At 45.1% G+C, this 18,083-nt stretch overlaps 1 protein-coding gene across 2 annotated transcripts; it reads right to left on the bottom strand.

Annotated features, from left to right (window-relative positions):
* Positions 1 to 2,720: 2,720 nt before the first annotated feature.
* Positions 2,721 to 16,367, bottom strand: Lysmd2 (LysM domain containing 2). 2 transcript variants are annotated; one of them, XM_028773604.1, is made up of 3 exons: positions 16,004 to 16,367; positions 4,581 to 4,912; positions 2,721 to 3,281 (listed from the first exon to the last, which is right to left on the bottom strand). In XM_028773604.1, the coding sequence occupies exons 1-3, from the start codon at positions 16,274 to 16,276 to the stop codon at positions 3,239 to 3,241; spliced, it is 648 nt and encodes a 215-aa protein (XP_028629437.1). In that variant the 5' UTR covers positions 16,277 to 16,367; the 3' UTR covers positions 2,721 to 3,238. The 2 variants fall into 2 exon arrangements, with proteins under 2 accessions (XP_028629437.1, XP_028629439.1); XM_028773606.1 differs by lacking the exon at positions 16,004 to 16,367 and adding an exon at positions 15,472 to 15,553.
* Positions 16,368 to 18,083: the final 1,716 nt, after the last annotated feature.

Here is an 18,083-nt window from a genome sequence, read left to right as displayed (position 1 = left end):
ACTTCAGAACTCTACCCATGATGAAGAAGCAAGGAAGATTCAAGTTTGAGGTAAAACTGGGCTACACAGCAAACTTGTCACGAAAGAAAGCAAACAGAAGTGGCCAACCATGTGACAAAAGCCCGAGATCCCCACTCTGACAGAATGAGGCAAGAGGATTCCAATTCAGAGGCTGCCTGGAATACATAGCAACTTCCAGTTCCAGTCAGTCTGGCCTAGTGTGGCATAACTCAGAAGGCTGAAGCAAGATTGGTGTGTGTTTGAGGCCAGGCAGGGCTACATAGCAAGTTCTAAGTCAGCCTTGGAGGGACCAGTCTTGGCTCAAGATACCTCTAGACCAAGGCCTCAGCACAAAGGAGATTTATTTGCCCCAGAGGGACAGAGGGCAGAGGGCAGGGAACAAGAGACAAAGACAGGAGGTAGAGGATGAGGGAGAAGGGGAGGGAACAGGGAGAGGGAAAAAGATATTTGTCTGGACACACACACACACATACAGACACACACAGGGCTGCCTCTGGATAGACGAAGCATGTAGACAAATGGCAGTTTGTGAAAGTAAAGGGAAACACCAGTGTTAGGATGCACATTTAACTTTGATTGGACAGGTTAATCAGGTGATCCAAAAGGAGCTTTGACTGTGGACTTCAGTGCTTTGATAGCTAGGCTTTGGTAGTCAGCCTCAGGAGGAGGAAGTAGCCAAATAAGGGAATGGACCTTGGTGGCTAGCTTTACGAATGTAATCTAATGGTTTTTAGCAAGGCAGAAAGAATGGGAGAGAAGGGCAAGACCTGGCAGAGCCATGTTTGCCATGCTCAAGCTGGCCAGAGTCATTTCAAGCCAGGGATATAAACAAAACCCTGTCAAGACAAATCCCTCTAGTCTAGTACTGATAAACTGAGGCTACAAAATTCCTGAATATTTGAAGATGAGAGATATTTTAGCTAGAAATTGCTGACAGGGATTAAGAAACATATTTGAGCCTATGGTCATAATTTGAGCTTCTGTGATATCAATCTTGCCAAATTAAATAATTTTCTGCTGAGCATTTATTTTCTATTATTCCTATAGCCCACAGAAGCTTGCTTGGGCCTCTCCTGTTTTCCTTTTTGTTTTCTCGTTTTCCAATTAAACCTCCGCAGCTCACATGACAACTATAGCAGAAACAATGAAGCACTGTCTGGACAATGTCCAGTTCTGAGCTGGGGAGATGGTCTCATGTTCGAGCTTGAGGAACTGAGGTCGGAGAGCATGGGAGCTGGGAGTGTGGCTCAGTGGATAAATCTCTTTCTAAGCAAGCATGACGACCAAGAGTTGAGATCCCCAACAGAAGATCCAAGCAGGGCATGCTGGCCGCCTGTAATCCCAGCACTCGTGAGGCAGAGGCAGGGCCCTGGGACTAACTGCCTAGCTAGACTAGCTGGAATTGATGAGTTCCTGGTTCAGAGAGACTCTGAGTGGATAAATAAAATGGAAAGAGATAGAGGAAGATGTTCAGTGTCTGGACTCCACTCGTGCATATGTAAATGCATGTGCACACACACACACACACACACAATGAGAGAGAGAGAGAGAGAGAGAGAGAGAGAGAGAGAGAGAGAGAGAGAGAGCATTTCAAGTGTTCAGTGAGAAACAAGAAGACATAAAGGACTAAGTGAGAAACAAACAAACCAGCAAGACAAGTACAGCTTCCCATCACAGCACCTGTGGGCCCTCCCAAGGCTGGGTCTATGATTGTAGTGGCTTGAATGAGCCTCCTGCCCTCCAGAGGCATATATAAGTTTGAGCTGTGGTCACCAGATGGTAGAACTCTTTGGGAAGGATTAGAAAGGTGTGGCCTTTATGGAGGAAGTGTGTCACTGGGGAGGGCTCTGAGGTTACAGAAACCCACACCTTTCCCAATGTGTACTCTTCACCTTATGTTTGTGAATCAACTTGTGGCCTCTCAGCACTGGTTCAGAACTATGTGGGCCATGTTCCCCATCATAATGGTCATGGAGTCACCATCTCAAACTGTAAGCCCTAAGTAAGCTCTTTTTTCTCAAAGTAGTCTTGGCCCTGATACCTTAGCATGGCAAGCAAAGAGTAACTAAGTCAATGATATTCTGGTACTGCAGGCTCCGCTACACTAACACCCCAGGGCTCCTGCTACTGAGGAGTGTAGGGGAAGAAAGTAATAGAGAAGAAGAAGAAAGAGGGCAATGAAAACAGAGAAACAGACTCCATTTTACTCCACAGGTAATGGGGGAATGTCAAGGAGAGGTAATCAAGGGAAATTTCTGTGGAAGCCTAAAGACTTATTTGACCCAGTTAAAGGTATTTAACCCAGTAAGTGAGTAGATGTCAAGAACATCACCTGTCATTGGTATGTTGCTTAAAGTTTACTGCTGTAATTTATAGTCATAATAAAAAGCAAGATTAATAAGACAAAAACCTAACTTTTAATTCAATGGGCACAGTAATGACATACTGTAAAGTGAAGTGACACAGAGGTACAATGCCCACAGAGTCCTGCCTGTCCAGTGCTGATGTGCTTTCATTTGCTCTTCTGGAGTCCCAGCACTTGGAAGGTAGAGGCAAGTGGATCAGATGTTCAAGGTCATTCTCAGATCCGCAGTGAATCTAAGGTCAGCCTGCACTACATGAATCCGTGTCTTCTGAACAAAAACAAAACCAAACAAAATCAATCTTATTTCCCCATTTAGAATAAAAGAAATGAAGGCTCCTGTGTGAAAACATACTTTATTTTCTCATCCAGACATTTGTAGTTTACTTTTACAAAATAGCAGACAAAATTTGGTTCTTTACATTAGTACAGAATATGTGATATTGAAATATATATTATAGCACTTGAGTTATAAACACACAGCAAATGCATTATCACTTTACAGCCACCATGTTTTCCATACATTTAGGATCTCATAAGGAAATAAACATAGCTTTTGCTTAAATATATAAAGAGTCTCTGATGCTTTTTGTATCTACAAAAGCTGGTCTAAAACTACCACCATCTACAAAAGTTATAGGCTTTAGAATAAACAGTTTTGCTATCATGCCATAAGAAGACTTAACTATAGAAAGCCAGAGGAGCTGACACGTCAGGGCAGCGCAGTTGGTCTACTTAACTGTGGCTCAAAGGTGCGCTACGGGAGTCCAGAAGCAGCGTTGCTTCTGAGGCAGAGCCGGTGGATTCTCTAGGGTGCAGCCATTTCGTGATCTGGATTAGTCAGTCGGCCAGTCACTAACTATGATAAAGAGAAGCAGCATAAGGACTCTCTTCATCCCTGAAAAAGAGAAACACGGCAGAAATTAGTGTTTACAATTGTATTAACAAACAGACACATATAACTTATTATCTGCTTGCCAAAGAAGAGCAAAAAGATACCAACAGAACACTCTATGTGCCTTGGCAGCCAGGTGAAGAGGCATACTTGCTCAGGTTAGCTTCCCTCTTCCCTTCTATGGGACTTTCAGTTACTAGATAAAGAGTAGCATCTGCTTACAAAATATCTAACTATATTAAAGATACACTAAATTATATTTTATTCCATTATTTATTATTATACTAAATTATATTATCAAATTAAATTATATATGCCAGATGGGAGGCTGAAGCAGACTTTCTACAGTGAGACACTGATTCAAAAATAAATGAATAAATAAAAATTAAAAAGATTTGAGGTCCATAAAACAAATGGCATATATTATAAAATAGAAATTTTAAAAGGAAGACTAAGAAATCAATATATTAACCATAAAAAAAAGACAGTGGTTGAACCTTGGAATCAATTCTATTTACAAAAAAATAGCAAACAAGATAAAAAAAGAAACAATAGTTTGTATCCCTTCGTGAAATCATGTAAGAAAAAGAACAAAATTATACGTAGAGAGAAAGGTTTGCTCTAGTGTCAAAGTTAAAGGGCTCATGAGGAATCTTAACATAGGGAAACAAACAGCAGCAGTCTCGACAAGTGCTGCAACCTCAGTATTTTACTCCTTCCCCGGGGAACTGCTCCCCTTGAAGGGTCATGAGATGGTCTAGTTCCAGCTGCTACCTCAAACTGCTAGCTGGACAGTAACATTAGGCAAAGAAGCAAACTTTTTATGCTAAATAAGAGACACCTGCGAGACAGCAGACAAAGCCTTGTGTACTGGGAAGCAGCTCTGTTTAGATTTCATATATCAAAGAAGCCTTTCTAGGACTGAGGAGATAGCTGTCCATAAAGTGCTTGTGCAGTCATGGGGACATGAGCTCAAGACCCAGAACCGACACAAAAAGCCAATCATAGGAGCAAATTCATAATAATCGCAGTGCTGGTAAGGCCAGGGCTAGGAGGCTCCCTATCACCCAACCAAGCCTACTTAGCAATCCCAGTCTCAAAAAACACAAGGTATACAGGATGCTGAAGAACAGCATCCAAAGTTGACCTCTGGCCATCACACTCCCATGCACACACACACCTACACACACATGCACCTGTACATGCACACACACACACTTTCTATAATTAAGACAGCTTTTCAAACAAGGGCATCTTAAGAGTACTGCTTCACACACTGACACCTATACCAGGAACCTTCACCTGTTCTCTTCTTTGAGTTTCCTGGCTGCCTGTGTTGATAGTTTAATCTGTAAGTCAAGTCTTTGCAAGAAATCTTTGGCAGACACTTCCTCAGGCTGCGCAGGCTTGGGGTCCGGGTCCTGAGGACTGGGAGGGGGCAGTTCTTCCTCAGACACTACAGGCTCCTCTTCATGACAAAAACTGCTGTCAACAGTTTCATTTTCTGGAGAATCAATGGAGTTAAGTCCATTAAACACCAAAGGCTTCTCTGATAGAATTGGGATGCTCAAAGTTTTCTTCAGAAATATACAGTCATTGGTAAACAGTTTGTTGGCCCTTTTGATCTGTTCCATCTAAAACATAACACAAAAAAAAGAAACAGAGTTATATACAACCATGTTCCAGAGTTGAAATTATTATAAACGTGGAATCATACATATTCATGAACAATTATGTGCGATGCTGTGCTGGCTTGTTATAGCAACTTGACACGCACTAGAGTCATTTAGAAAGAGGGACTCTCAATAGAGAAAATGCTTCTAAGATTTGCCTGTAGACAAGCCGGGTAGTGCATTTTCTTGATTAGAGATTGACCTAGGTGGTTCCTTCCCACAGGCGTGGTGCCACCCCTAGGCAGGCGATCCTGGTGATAGAATAAAAGCAAGCTAAAGAAGCAAACAAGCCAGTAAGCAGCACACCTTCAGGTCCCTGCATCGGCTCCTGCCTTAAATCCCTGGCCTGAATCCCTTTGACAATGGACAATAACCTGAATTAGACGCTCTCCTCCCCCAAGTTGCCTTTTTTCCCCTCAACATAATATTTTTATTAATTACTTAGGAATTTCAGACAACGCACTCTGGTCACACTCACTTCCCAGTCTTCACTAGTCCACCCTCCCACCCTTGCCCGACCGCCACAAAACAAAACAAGCCCAATTTGTGTTGCCCACATACTCACTGGAGCATGGTCAAACTCCCAGTAGCCAGTCCCTTACAGAAAACTGAGTGGGTCCAGTCCTGTGTGTAGCATCCCATCCTATCCCAGGTTCTCCCCCACCCCACTATCTCCCACCAGAAGCCATCAACTCCTCAAGCTACACTAGAGAATCTTTATCACAATTTTTAAGGACTCTTCAGTAGCTTCCTGTCTAGACTGTTTCTTTTGGGGAGTTAGGGAGAGGTTGTCACTGAGACCGTCAATGTCTCTCCTCAGTTATGAGTTTGCAGTCATCACTACCACTGCAAAAGAAGCTTCTTTCTCCCGTAGCAGCTAGCAGCAGCATAGATGATAAACTTCCCACATGGTTTTCTGCAGTAGCATGGATCATGCACACAAACTCAGCCTCTGGTGGCAGCATGAAGCTCAGACCTCAGCATGGCCTCCGGCTCGCATCCCAGACCTGCAGCATCATCATGGAAATCTTCTGAGGAAACTGTACTGGCTGGTGTTGTGTATCAACTTGATACAAGTTAGAGTCAACAGAGAGGAAGAAGTCATAGTTGAGAAAAATGCCTCCATGAGATCCAGCAGTAAGGCATTTTCTCGAGCAAGCCAGTAAGCAGCAACCTCCATGGCCTCTGCCATCAGCTCCTGCCTCCAGGTTCCCGCTCTGCTTGAGTTCCTGTCCTGACTTCCTCCAATGATGAACTCTGACCTGGAAGTGTAAGTCGTCGAATAAACCCTTTCCTCCTCAACTTGCTCTTTGGTCATGACATTTCATTGCAGCAATAGAAACCCTGATTAAGACAGAGACTTGATCCAGAAAATGAACTGTTCTTTATCTCAGACATCTTGTTGCTTAGAATCAGGGTGATAGTGGGCAGTGTGTCTGAGACAGAACCTGCATGAGTTCCAAGTTGCAATACACCATTCTGCCCTCGGCACCAGCCACCCCATCGGCACTCTGAACAAAATCATGCTTGCAGCCCTCAGGCAGTACCACTTACCCCCACGCCCGGCAGTGTTCTTTCCCTCTGCAAATAACTCCTGCTGTTTGTTTATTTATTTATTTATTTATTTATTTATTTATTTGGTTTTTTCAGAACAGGGTTACTTAGTATCTCTGGCTGTCCTGGAACTCACTCTGTAGACCAGGCTGGCCTCGAACTTAGAAATCCACATGCCTCTGCCTCCCAAGTGCTGGGATTAAGGCGTGCGACACCACTGCCCAGCAACTCCTGCTATTTCAAGGAACTGCATGAAAGTCATTTCCTCCTATACAAGCAGATTTATTTATTTTGTTTGTTTTATTGGGGACTTTTTGTTGTTGGTTTGTTAGGGTGTTTGTGACATAGCCTCATGTCACACAGTTTTGCCTTGAAGTCACTACACAGCCAAGGATGACTCTGAACTTCTGACTTTTGTATCCACCTCCCTAGTGCTGACACTATGTGACACCATACCTGGTTTATACGTTGCTGGGAATCAAATCTCAAGCTTCATGAATGCTAGGCAAGCTTCCTACCCAACCGAGCAACATCCTCTGACCTCTGTAGGCAGCTCTTAACATATATTATATTCTCTACAAGGCACCTTTTACTATCAGTGTCCTAAATCACTGATGTATAAAGATGTAGAATTGTATCACTTATTTATTTTTATTTAAAATACATTTTTATTATTTTACTGTGTGTATGGGTGTGTAGCCTGTGTTCATGCCTGTGTCCCGCATTCATGCAAGTCCCTTGGAGGCCAGAAGAGGACATTAGATCCTGTGAAATTAACACTACAGAGGTTGTTAGCCACCATGAGGATGCTGGGAATCAAACCCAGGTCCTCTGGAGAGACAGCTCTTAATTGCTGAACCATCTCTCCAGCCCCTTTAATACTTACTTAATTCTAATTTGAACATTTCTGATAATCTGGCTTTTTTTAAAAAATTTAAAAATTTAAAAAAGTCTATTTATACAATTTTACTAGTTGTGGGATCCCTATCTCTCTGGAATTCTGCTTGGTGAATTAATAGACCCAGGAGGTGGTAGAGGCATTTGTGTAAACAGAATGTCAAGACTCCTGCAGCTATTGAGACAGCCTCATAGAGAAAGTGGAATCTAGTTCTGATCCTTTTGACTTCAGATGCCTTAAAGAGTCAGTATCCAAGGGCCAGGTAAGACTCACTAAGACTGTGCCACTGTTTACCCTACAGAGAGTGAGCCCTCACTTAAGGGTTCCCAGAGATTGTGCACATGTGAGTGGCAGAGGGACACAGGTTTACTATCTCCAACCCTCACAGCCTGTGGAGGCCCGCCCCACCCACAGAGGGGGGAAAGGGGGAATGGAGACTAGAGCATACGTATCTTCCATAACCCTCACAACAGCTCTGTAAGCCAGATCTCTTTACAAATGTGAAGACAGAAGAATGTGGCCTAGGCCTACAGTGAGGGCTCACACTAATTGGCTCACTGCTCAGTAGAGTACATTTCTTGCTACTCTCCTCTGTTGTGGGGTGCTTATACTTCCCTATACTAACCTTGAACTTGCACCATGATAGGCACCCCACAAGCTCAGTGTGGTTCATTTACACAAAATCATTCTAGTGAGTTAAAGACAAAAAGTTTAGTGAGATTGTGAAACAGCCTGACTGGCTTGAATCAAGCCTTTAAACTGATTCTGAGTGAAAAAAAAAAAATCATTCCTACTTCAAAGAGTCTAAAGAAAAAACAGTCAAATAAATGGGCCCTACTCCTCCTGCCTCGTTTTGTTTTGTAGCACGGTTTTACTACACAGCCCTAGCTTCCCTTGAACTGGGGAGATGGCGAAGGTGGGAAAGCGAGACTGTGATGGGTAGGGACATTTTACAGACAAAATTAAAATATAAATAGCCCACATACCTCTGCCTAGCAGGCTCAGATTTGAGATAATTGAATAACTTGAAACTTTGCCCACAAAGACTGAGGTAGATTCCAATCTACCCACTCCTGGGTCCCTAATGTCCGGGTACCCCATCTCCCTTGGCACACAAGCTTCCAAAGGTGGGCTGCTCCAGAATGCATGGGGAGCATGCGCTCACTCCCACCCCTCACCGCAGCACCTCGGCTTCACGACACACTTCTACCCTAGAAGGGTGGCATCTTCTGACTTTCCAGAGCAATGTTCTCTCTTTCCTGCCAGTCATCCTGCTACCATGTGGAACCTGACACTGATGCCACCTTGGAGGATGGCATGTGGGTCAGAGCCTGAAGGCAGAGTACCTCAGGCTTTTCATCCCCATGAGTGAAAATAAAGCCCACTTTTTATTTGGCTTGATGTTTTATTCTGTTTATTTTTATGTTGTTTATTAATTAAAAACAAATCTTTACCTAGTGTCAAAGTATGACACCAGTCACACTGAGAGCAACAACTACGTGGCAGAGCCGGAAAATTGTGACAATGCTGGGAGACAATAAGCTTCCAGCCATGGTACAGAAGCCGGAATTTACTGCCTCCCTGTCTTGTGGCTACGATCAAGTGGAGAAGTTAACTGGAGTTTACTTTGAATGTGGTAAGGAACCGTTGGACAGGTATAGATACAAGCCTGGAATCTCAATGCTAGGAAGGCAAGGGAGGGAGACCCCTGCAGCTTCAAGGCTAACTATGAGCATCATACACAGGAGCAGAGGCTAGCCCAGGATACCCAGGGAAACTCTTGTTTCTGAAAAAGATGGGAGTCTGAGGAGGTAGTTTTTGTTAGCAAGCTTAAGATCCTAGGTTCAACCTCCAACAATGCTTCTACTAGGAATGGTGGCTCATATATTTAATCCCAGGATGGGCATAGTAGCACATAGCTCTAATCCGAGGATGGGTATGGTAGCACATGTCTGTAATGCCAGGTTAGGCATGGTAGCACATCTGTAGTCCCAGGACATGTGTATCTGTAATCTCGGCACTTGGGAGGTGAAGGCAAAAGGATTGGGAGTTCAAGCCCACAGAAACTCCAGAAACCACAGTTGACTTTGAGGCCAGCCTGGGATACATGAGACCCTGTCTCAAAAAAACAAAAAAACAAAACAAAACAAAACAAAATGGTAGCTCCTGCAGGATGAAAGAAAGAAAAGATGTGATCTAATTATAGTCAAAGATCACTCATTTATTAAAAAAAAAAAAAAGCAGCTACCCAGGAGCTGTGGGGTACACGGACTGAAAGACTCTGGTGGAGGGGTGAGGAACAGAAAGCCAGTTACAGAGGAAGCAGCAGCAACAGACATGTAACTGGATAATCCAGGACACAGAGGATATTTTATCTCGTGAGGAATACTTTCTATCTCCACCTGAACACAGGTGTGGAAATTTCACCTCACAAGAAAGAAGGCCAGCTCATGCTCTATGCAGGGAAAGCTGGAAAACTCATCTCCATGGCCTGCTGTTCAACCTGACAGCCACTCAACCCTGAGAACAACAGAAAGTGTGGCCTTAGAAAGAGACTCACAATGACTTGCTATTTCCCAGAAGTCAGAGGTTTAGCAATTGAACATTTCCATCTTCTCCTGGCCAGGCGTGAGCAGCATGGCCCAGTGAAATCAGCCTGCCATCTCATCGCTAAGAAACAGACCGTAGATGGCAAGTAACAACCCTCAGGGTGAAATGAGGCAGAACACGAGCAGCCATCATTGAAGTCGTTCTCCTGTGAATACATGTTGTGAAAAGGAATTTAAACTGTAGGGAATTCACAAGACTTAGGCCCAAATGTTATCTCATGGTGGCTTCTGGCTTGTAGAATAATCTCATATAATATACAACTACCATTATTTTTACAGGAAACGGACTGAAGTAGTAAATGGTTCTCTTAATGCACCATGTATCTGTGACCTGTTCCATTCTGATGTTAGTGGTAACCAGTCCCTTCCCCTCACCATGTGCTCATGGGGAAAGGGATGCTTGTTTTCTTTCTACATTCTCAAAAGATATATGAAATCCACTTACAAGAAATGCCCCCAAAAGGTAAATGTGTGTGTGTGTACATATATATAATATACAATATATATTAATAGAATTAAATTATAATTCTAAATTATAATTAAAATAAGTAATACATCAGTAATAATATAATATATATTATATATGTCAGAAGGTATATAATCCATCTCCTGGAACTGGAGATGGTGAGTGAAATGGGTCAGAACTGTTACAAGGACAACACAATTGTAAACTTATTAAACATCACTGAACCTTACACTTAAGGCAAGGTGAACCTGTGCTCTATACTTATTCCTCAGTGACAGTGTTGGGGGGCAGGGGAACACGTAAAATCTATTAAAACCCCAAATCACAAGTGACTCTGCTATACCTTTCACTCTAGGTGGCACTGTGAACAGTCAACAGCCTCCACCAGCCTCGGTGGCTACCATTAAAAATAGCCCACACAATTAAATCTAACTCCCGGGGCTCTTGCTCCCTTAACAAGGTGTCTTTAATGTGGGGAAGCACAGAGCAACTCAGCTTAGCAGCTAAATGGAAGAGAAAGAGCTGACCAGGACTTAATCTGAACTCTGATGCTAGGCATAGTGGCCTGTTATCCCTGCATTCAGATGGTATAAGCATTTCTCTGATACAGAGTGAGTCTAGACTGTGTCAAAGAAAGAGGGAAGGGGAGGCGGAGTTTATGCAAATCTGTCTCCTTTGCTGCCTCCTTCCTATTTGCTGCTTCTGTGCTGTCCTCTGGCTTTTCCAAGGTTTCCAAATAAAACATTAAGTGGCAATTTCGAGCTGTGACCTGACCAATTTTCCCCAGTGGCTTAGATAAACAGGGAGGGGCCAGGATGCTGGAATTAAACAATAGCTAAATCTAGAACCAGAGCTAAGGGGCCTTAATGTCTCAGTAGAGATAAACACTTCAGGGACATTCCAGCAAGTTTACATCTGAGGTTTGAACTGCAGTCAATGGTTTTCTCAACCCAACCCAAATGGTTTCAGTTTCCCAGAACCACTTCCTCAAACTCTAGCAGAGATGCCCCAACCTAACTCTGTGTGTAACTGAGTGTTAGACTCACAGCTGGAGGAGGTGAGGGTACCAACAGCACCCACCAGCAACTGCGGCTGGTACAGAGAACTGGCCTTACCTGGGGAATGGTACAGCCTATAACCCCAAGTTCTAAAATGGAGGCTGGAGGATCAGGAGTTCAAGACCAGTGTGGGCTAGATAATGACTTCAAAAGTAGCTTGGGCCACATGAAACCTTGTCTCAAAAGAAATAAAAAAGGAGGGCCTACTGGCTCAGAAAAAATGCTCGATACTAAGTCAGATGACCTGAAATGGGTCTCTGGACCCCACAGGGTAGAGATGAGAACTGACTCCTGTAGGGGGACCTCTGACTTCTACTCACATTCTGAGTTGCATGTCACACCTCTCCCCCAACCCAAAGGAAAAAGGTGATTTAAAAAATGTTCTTATATTTATTTCTCATGTATGGCCTTCATGTACATGCCTGGTACCCAAGGAGGTCAGAAGAAGATATCAGATCCCCTAGATTTAAATATAGATGGTTGTAAGTCATCATGTGGGTGCTGAGAACCAAACCCAGGTCCCCTGAAAGAGCAGCAAGTGCTCTTAACCACTAGGCCATCTGTATGGTCCCACTTTAATTTTTTTTTTCTTAAGAAAAGTAATAGGGCCGGGCAGTGGTGGCGCACGTCTTTAACCCCAGCACTCAGGAGGCAGAGGCAGGTGGATTTCTGAGTTCGAGGCCAGCCTGGTCTACAGAGTGAGTTCCAGGACAGCCAGGGCTACACAGAGAAACCCTGTCTCAAAAAATAAAAAATAAAAAATAAATAAAAAAAGAAAAGGAAAGAAAAGAAATAGGCCTCAAATCAATTCTTGCATTTCCTATCTTCAGCTCTTCAGCAGCCTGTACATCCTCACTCAGTCCCAACCTAGGATCCTACCTTCTAGAGCCTGCTTCACTTCAGGGGCTAAAATCCCATACCATCCACACTTGTTCTGTAGGACCTATCATACTCTAAAGAGAACATTTCTATCATGTAGCCTTCGTGTCTAACATAGGCCTCAAATAACCCAGGTCCGACTCAAGTGAAGGAAGAAATAATGAGTGTCAGTTAGTGGTGACTCACTGAAGAAAGGACATTGTGGAAATGTCATATCTTCCAACTCACTGAAGGAAGAACTAGGGCCAATCAACCCAGCTCAATTCTTGAACAGAATTCTTCCTTACAGAGAGAGGGCCCCTGTGTCTCCAGACTGAGATGTCTAAGTCAGATATACTCAATGGAAACAGTAAACAAATAAGCAGAATATCTTTTTTACATTGTGACTGACACTGTATCAAGAAAGTTCATAGGCGAGAACCGTGCAATCAAGTTGCCAAAATACAAATTCACAATGTTTCAAGTGAGTTTAAAACTGTCCACTAAGTCACAGTCCCAGCGGGTCTGTGTGTGGCCCCTGGTTTCCTGTTGAGACACAGCCAACAAGGGATCAACAGAGGCCCCAGACCCAGTCACTTCTCACCGCACCTTCCCTTCTTCACGGCTGTTATCCTAGTTACTATTCTAGTTCAACGCATCACTCCAAAGCCTTCATCCTAGCTTGTCCCCCTCGGTCCTGATCCAGACAGTCTCTCTTCATAGTAGCAGCCAGAATGATCATTTACGGTCAGGAATGGTGATGCATGCCAGCACTCCAGAGGCTGAGGCTGAATTACAAACTCAAAGTCAGACTGGGATTACACAGGGAAACCTTGTCTCAAAACAAAACAAGACCTACCCTGCTGGGTGGTTTTTATGCCAACTTGACACAAGCTGGAGTCACTGGGAAGAGAGACCTTAGGAGTCAGGTGGTGATAGTACATGCCTTGAATCCCAACACATGGGAGGCAGTGTTCTTTTGAGTTCAAGACCAGCCTGGTCTACAGAGTGAGTTCCAGGATAGTCAGGGCTACATAGAGAAACCTTGTCTCAGAAAATCAAAAATAAGCTGGGCAGTGGTGGCGCACGCCTTTAATCCCAGCACTTGGGAGGCAGAGACAGATGAATTTCTGAGTTCAAGGCCAGCCTGGTCTACAGAGAGAGTTCCAGGACAGCCAAGGCTATATGGAGAAACCCTGTCTTGAAACACCAAAAACAAAAGCAAAGAAAAACAAAAACAAAACACAGGCGTGAGTTTGCCTTTAGGAGAACACCCAGCAACATACAGATGAGAATAGAAGGGTGAGTATCTGCTGGGCAGAGCACAGGGATGCTGTTAAATAGCCTTCAATGCTAGGGACAGCCTCTGAAACACGGAATCTTCCCATCTGTATCAACAGAACATTACACACAGGATATACAACTTACTCCAGCAGATGAAAGCAGAAGGATCTAGAATTCAAGGTCATCCTCACCTACACAGGGAGTTAAAGGTCATCCTCCCCTACATAGGGAGTTCAAGGCCAACCTGAACTACATGAAACACTGTCTTGAAAAAAAATAAAAATATTTAAAAATATACTAACAATAGTATTGAAGTTGAGAAATCATATTATAAACTATTTGAGACCAGTGATTAAGTACCTAATTTTTTATATATGATTTTACATTAGAATCAGAAGTTAGGGCTGCCAAGACACTTTGGCGTTAAGAGCACTGGTTGCGCTACTCTGGACCAAGTTTTTATTCTCAGCACCCACGTGGTAGTGGCTCACAACAGACTTTGACTCCAGTCCCAGGGAATTGCCCTCTTCTGACTCCACAGGCACCAGGCAATGCATGTGGCACACAGACATGCATGCAGGCAAAACACCCCTGCACATAAAATGAATAACGTTTTAAAAAATAAAATAAAAAGATCAGAAGCCTTTATAAAGGTAAGGAAAATCTGATTTACACTTTAATAGTAATAAAGTCCAAAGTAACAGGATGTGCTTTAATTAAATCACAGATTAGAAAGCATTTGAACCAAAGTCTAGATCTAAGCATGTGTTTAGCAGAAGCAAGCAATTCAGGAAGAACATGTGCCACAGAATGACTGTCATAAGGAAAGATCATAGAAAATGACTTTTTTGGATATCATTGATTCATAAGTATACACATACTAGCCTAGTAGCTAAGATGTACAGAAACCAGACAAAATGAGACCCTCCTTCCTCAGTGAGCAGGATGCCGAGAGCTCTTGTTAAGAATCCAGACTGGAAGTAATGTTTAAAGCAAAGAAGTTCCTTTATCCCTGCGTTATTATTGCGACTCAAGCCGGTCTTGGTTATAACCATATTTGTGAATACCCTGACCACTCATCTATCTTCTCATCTGCAAAGAGATGAGCCACACCTGTCTCCCCTTGGGTGTCTTAAGAAAGCCAAATTAAATAAGAAAAACATGAAAACGGATGGAAGCTGGAGAGGCGGCTCAGTCTGAGCTCTTCCAGAGAACCAGGGTTCAATTCCCAACACACACATGATGGGTTACAACCCTCTGTAACTTCATTTCCAGGGGATCGGACACCCTCTTCTGCCCTTTCTGGGTACCAGGTGCGCACTGGAGGCAGAACACTCACACACTTAAGATTTTTCAGTTCTGCTTTCCTAGGCTCTGACCCAAACCAAACCCTAGTGAATGCATGAAGACAAGCTTTAAGTATATATTCACATTCAGAACTTCCAAGAAGAGTCTCAAAATGGTGTGATCAAGCTCTCAAAACGCTTTAATGATATAGAGAAAGACTTGCTGGTAAACAAACACCTGGTTAAATACGCAAAATAGGTTACTCTGAAGATACAGGCAAGATCATCTTTCTTCTGACTGCTGCCCAGGAAGCTCCAGGAAAGATCACTGAAAACGGATACTGGGCTCCAATGTAAAAAGGCCATCCCACAGCTCACTGTTAATTATAAGTAATTTTAATGAAACAATTTGTTCCCTCGGGTTTCCATGATCTTCCCTAAGGTGTAATGCAATATACCCAAGACGCACATCCTTATAAATTTGTAAAACACGGCCTTCCAGCTCACCTAGACCACAGTTCCTGGCTGCTGTTTAGCGACAGGTGTCACGTTCAGGGTCGCCAGTGAGCACAGGGGTGTAATTTCACTTCTAAATAAAGAAGGAGAATCGATAGATCCAGAACCATCCACGGGAAGAACTGTACATCCTGATTCATCACAGCTTGTTTACACAGCGCAGAAATCGTATCCGTGTGGCTTTGAGTAAATATGTAGTGAGCTCCGGGGAGGAAAACGGGTAAAGGTGGCTGTGGGTAGTGCCCAGAACACGGGCCTCAGTGGTGTTTCTCGCGCGACAGATACGACCTGAGACTGGCAGGGGGGGTACTGGGAACGCCATGCACTAGACGGTCGGGAAAGCTCTGGCGGCCGCCCCTCTCCGCAGCAGCAGCAGCTTAGACGCTCATTGCAGTTGCAGCAGCGCGCGCTGGGATGCAGCGCGGAGACGCGGGGACGCACGGCCTGCTCCCCACCCTCCGCTCCCATCCCCGACCCCGCCCGGGGGCCACAGGCCCAGGCCGCGGCGGCGCGCCCTGCTCACCGTAACTCCGTACTTGAGCGCGATGCCCTGAAGCGTGTCCCCGGCGCGGACCCGGTGCTCCACATGGCGCTCGATGACGCCGGCGCCCAGAGGCGCCCGCACGCTGGCCGTGCTGCCGTACGAGCGGGTCTTGGTGCGGGCCAGGCTCAGCGACAGCTCGGCCTCCTCGGGCTCCGAGGTGGAGCGAGAGCGCGGCGGAGGGGAGGGCCCCGAGGGCCGGTGCGCACGGGGGCCGCCTTCCCGCAGGGCCGGCGCAGGCGAGAGATCCGCCATGGGTCCTGCCAAGGCCGCCGGGGCGCCGAGCTCGCCAAGGGGGCGGCGCCTCCTCCTCCGCCTCTTCCTCCTCACTGGGGCTGCGGCTGACCGTGCCGCGGGGGCGGCAGGCGCGAGGCCGAGGCGGGGAGCTGCGGGACCTGCATGGCGCGCGCCGCCCTCTGAGGCCGGCTTTTCCCCGGCACCAGAGGTCCCAGTGCTGGTGGGGATAAGGGAGCTGAGCCCCGGCTGCAGTGTGCGGGTTCCTGCCGGAGAAGGCCTTGCGTAAGCGGGTACGTGCCGAGGCCTGTGGGCCAACGGAGGCCCACGGAGGAGTCCTAGGACCCATGTGGATCCCAGAGCCGTGCCGACATGAAAGAGTCCGACTAAAGCCCGCCCTGGCCACAGTACACCCCCACCCAGCTTTGCTTGCCTTTACTGATTCCTCAGTGGGGAGCCTGCTTGCTCAGTGGTACCCCATTCATGGCATCAAAATCTTGGTGGCAGGAAACCTTAAGATAGCTTCTACAGGTCCCTCTCCACCTGGGTGGTACAGTTCTTCTGACACCCTCCCAACACACACAGCAGACGTGCACACACGCACACACCCTTGCTTGATCCTAGGGATTGACCTCAGTCGCACACTAAACCAGTGCTCTATCACCGACCTGTAATGCCTTTGTATACCAATTCTTTGTGTTCGGTACTCAGGACTGCTGGGTAGCCTCTGACTACCCTCTAGATATTTGTAGTTCATTCTTCTTTGAGGACCAATGCCAGTTTCAGGCCTAGGCTTGTGCAGAGTTAACTGAAATCTTCTGTCACAGCTTTTGAGAAACACCACCACCACCACTACCTGTCCATCAGTCTATTCTTCCTTCGGTCCCAGCCCCATCCCCCACTCCGACTCGAGGTAGAAGAGAATTGTCTCTTGTTTCATTGGTCATCTAAAGTTTGGCACGTTGCTGCATGTACAGAAACAGAAGAAACTTCTCAGGATAGAAGAGAGCAGTAGTCCCCAATATCACCCACCCCCTTGAAGATTCTTCAGTTGCTCTCTGAGAATAACAGCATCAGTATAAACCCACATTGGTACCCAAGTCAGTTGTTTTTACTTTTAACATATGTACCCCATCTACTATTCATCCTGACCAGAGCCACTTAAACTCCTTCTTTACTCCCACCTGCACGTTTTGTGTATGTTGTTCCCTCCTTGAGTAACAGTATTCTCCCCAAACCCTGTCTATTGTTCATTTGTTTGCCCATTTTTTATTTATGTTTATGTATGTGTGTTCCGTACGCATTCAAGTGATTGTGGAGGCCAGAGAAGGTTGACAGATCGGCTGGAGATAGGATTGCAGGTGATTTTGAGATACCCAATGTCATTGCCAAGAGCCAAATCCATGTCTTCTAGATGAACAAGACACTCTTTACATGCTGAGCCATCTCTCCAGCTCTGTTTTGGAGAAAAGATGTCATATAATCCAGGCAGGCCTGGATCTCTTGGTTCCGGCTGCCATTTCTGTGTACTAGGATTACAGGCATGCACCATCACAACCGTGGCAAGCTCTACCAGATGAGCTACACCTCTGGCACCAGCATTTCAGTGTTCTTTTCTGAGGCAAGTTTTCCTTGTATTTTCAACTCTGACCTGTATAAGACAGCTTGGCCTTAAACTCAAAGTCCTCCTCCCTGGACCTCCACAGTACTGGGATTACCTGCATGTCATTACATCCAATATGTTTATTTGAGTTTGTGCCTGGGACTCATGTTGCCAAAGCTGGTCTAGAGCCCCTGAGCTCAAGTGACCCCACAAGCACAACAAATG

Source organism: Grammomys surdaster, unplaced genomic scaffold (genome assembly GCF_004785775.1).
Source record: "Grammomys surdaster isolate TR1022 unplaced genomic scaffold, NIH_TR_1.0 231, whole genome shotgun sequence".
In the NCBI taxonomy this organism is placed as follows: domain Eukaryota; kingdom Metazoa; phylum Chordata; class Mammalia; order Rodentia; family Muridae; genus Grammomys; species Grammomys surdaster.
Note: the sequence above shows the minus strand (reverse complement) of the source record. Positions and strands in the feature narration are given on the sequence as shown.

What these genes read in the sequence shown, in the direction of transcription:
- Lysmd2 (XM_028773604.1), bottom strand. Translation starts at nt 16,276, where the DNA reads ATGGCGGATCTCTCGCCTGCGCCGGCCCTGCGGGAAGGCGGCCCCCGT. An exon ending in CGCTCAAGTACGGAGTTACG is followed by an intron (nt 4,913 to 16,003) that starts GTGAGCAGGGCG and finishes GTTATGTTTTAG; the next exon opens with ATGGAACAGATCAAAAGGGC. An exon ending in AAACTCAAAGAAGAGAACAG is followed by an intron (nt 3,282 to 4,580) that starts GTGAAGGTTCCT and finishes TCTCTTTTTCAG; the next exon opens with GGATGAAGAGAGTCCTTATG.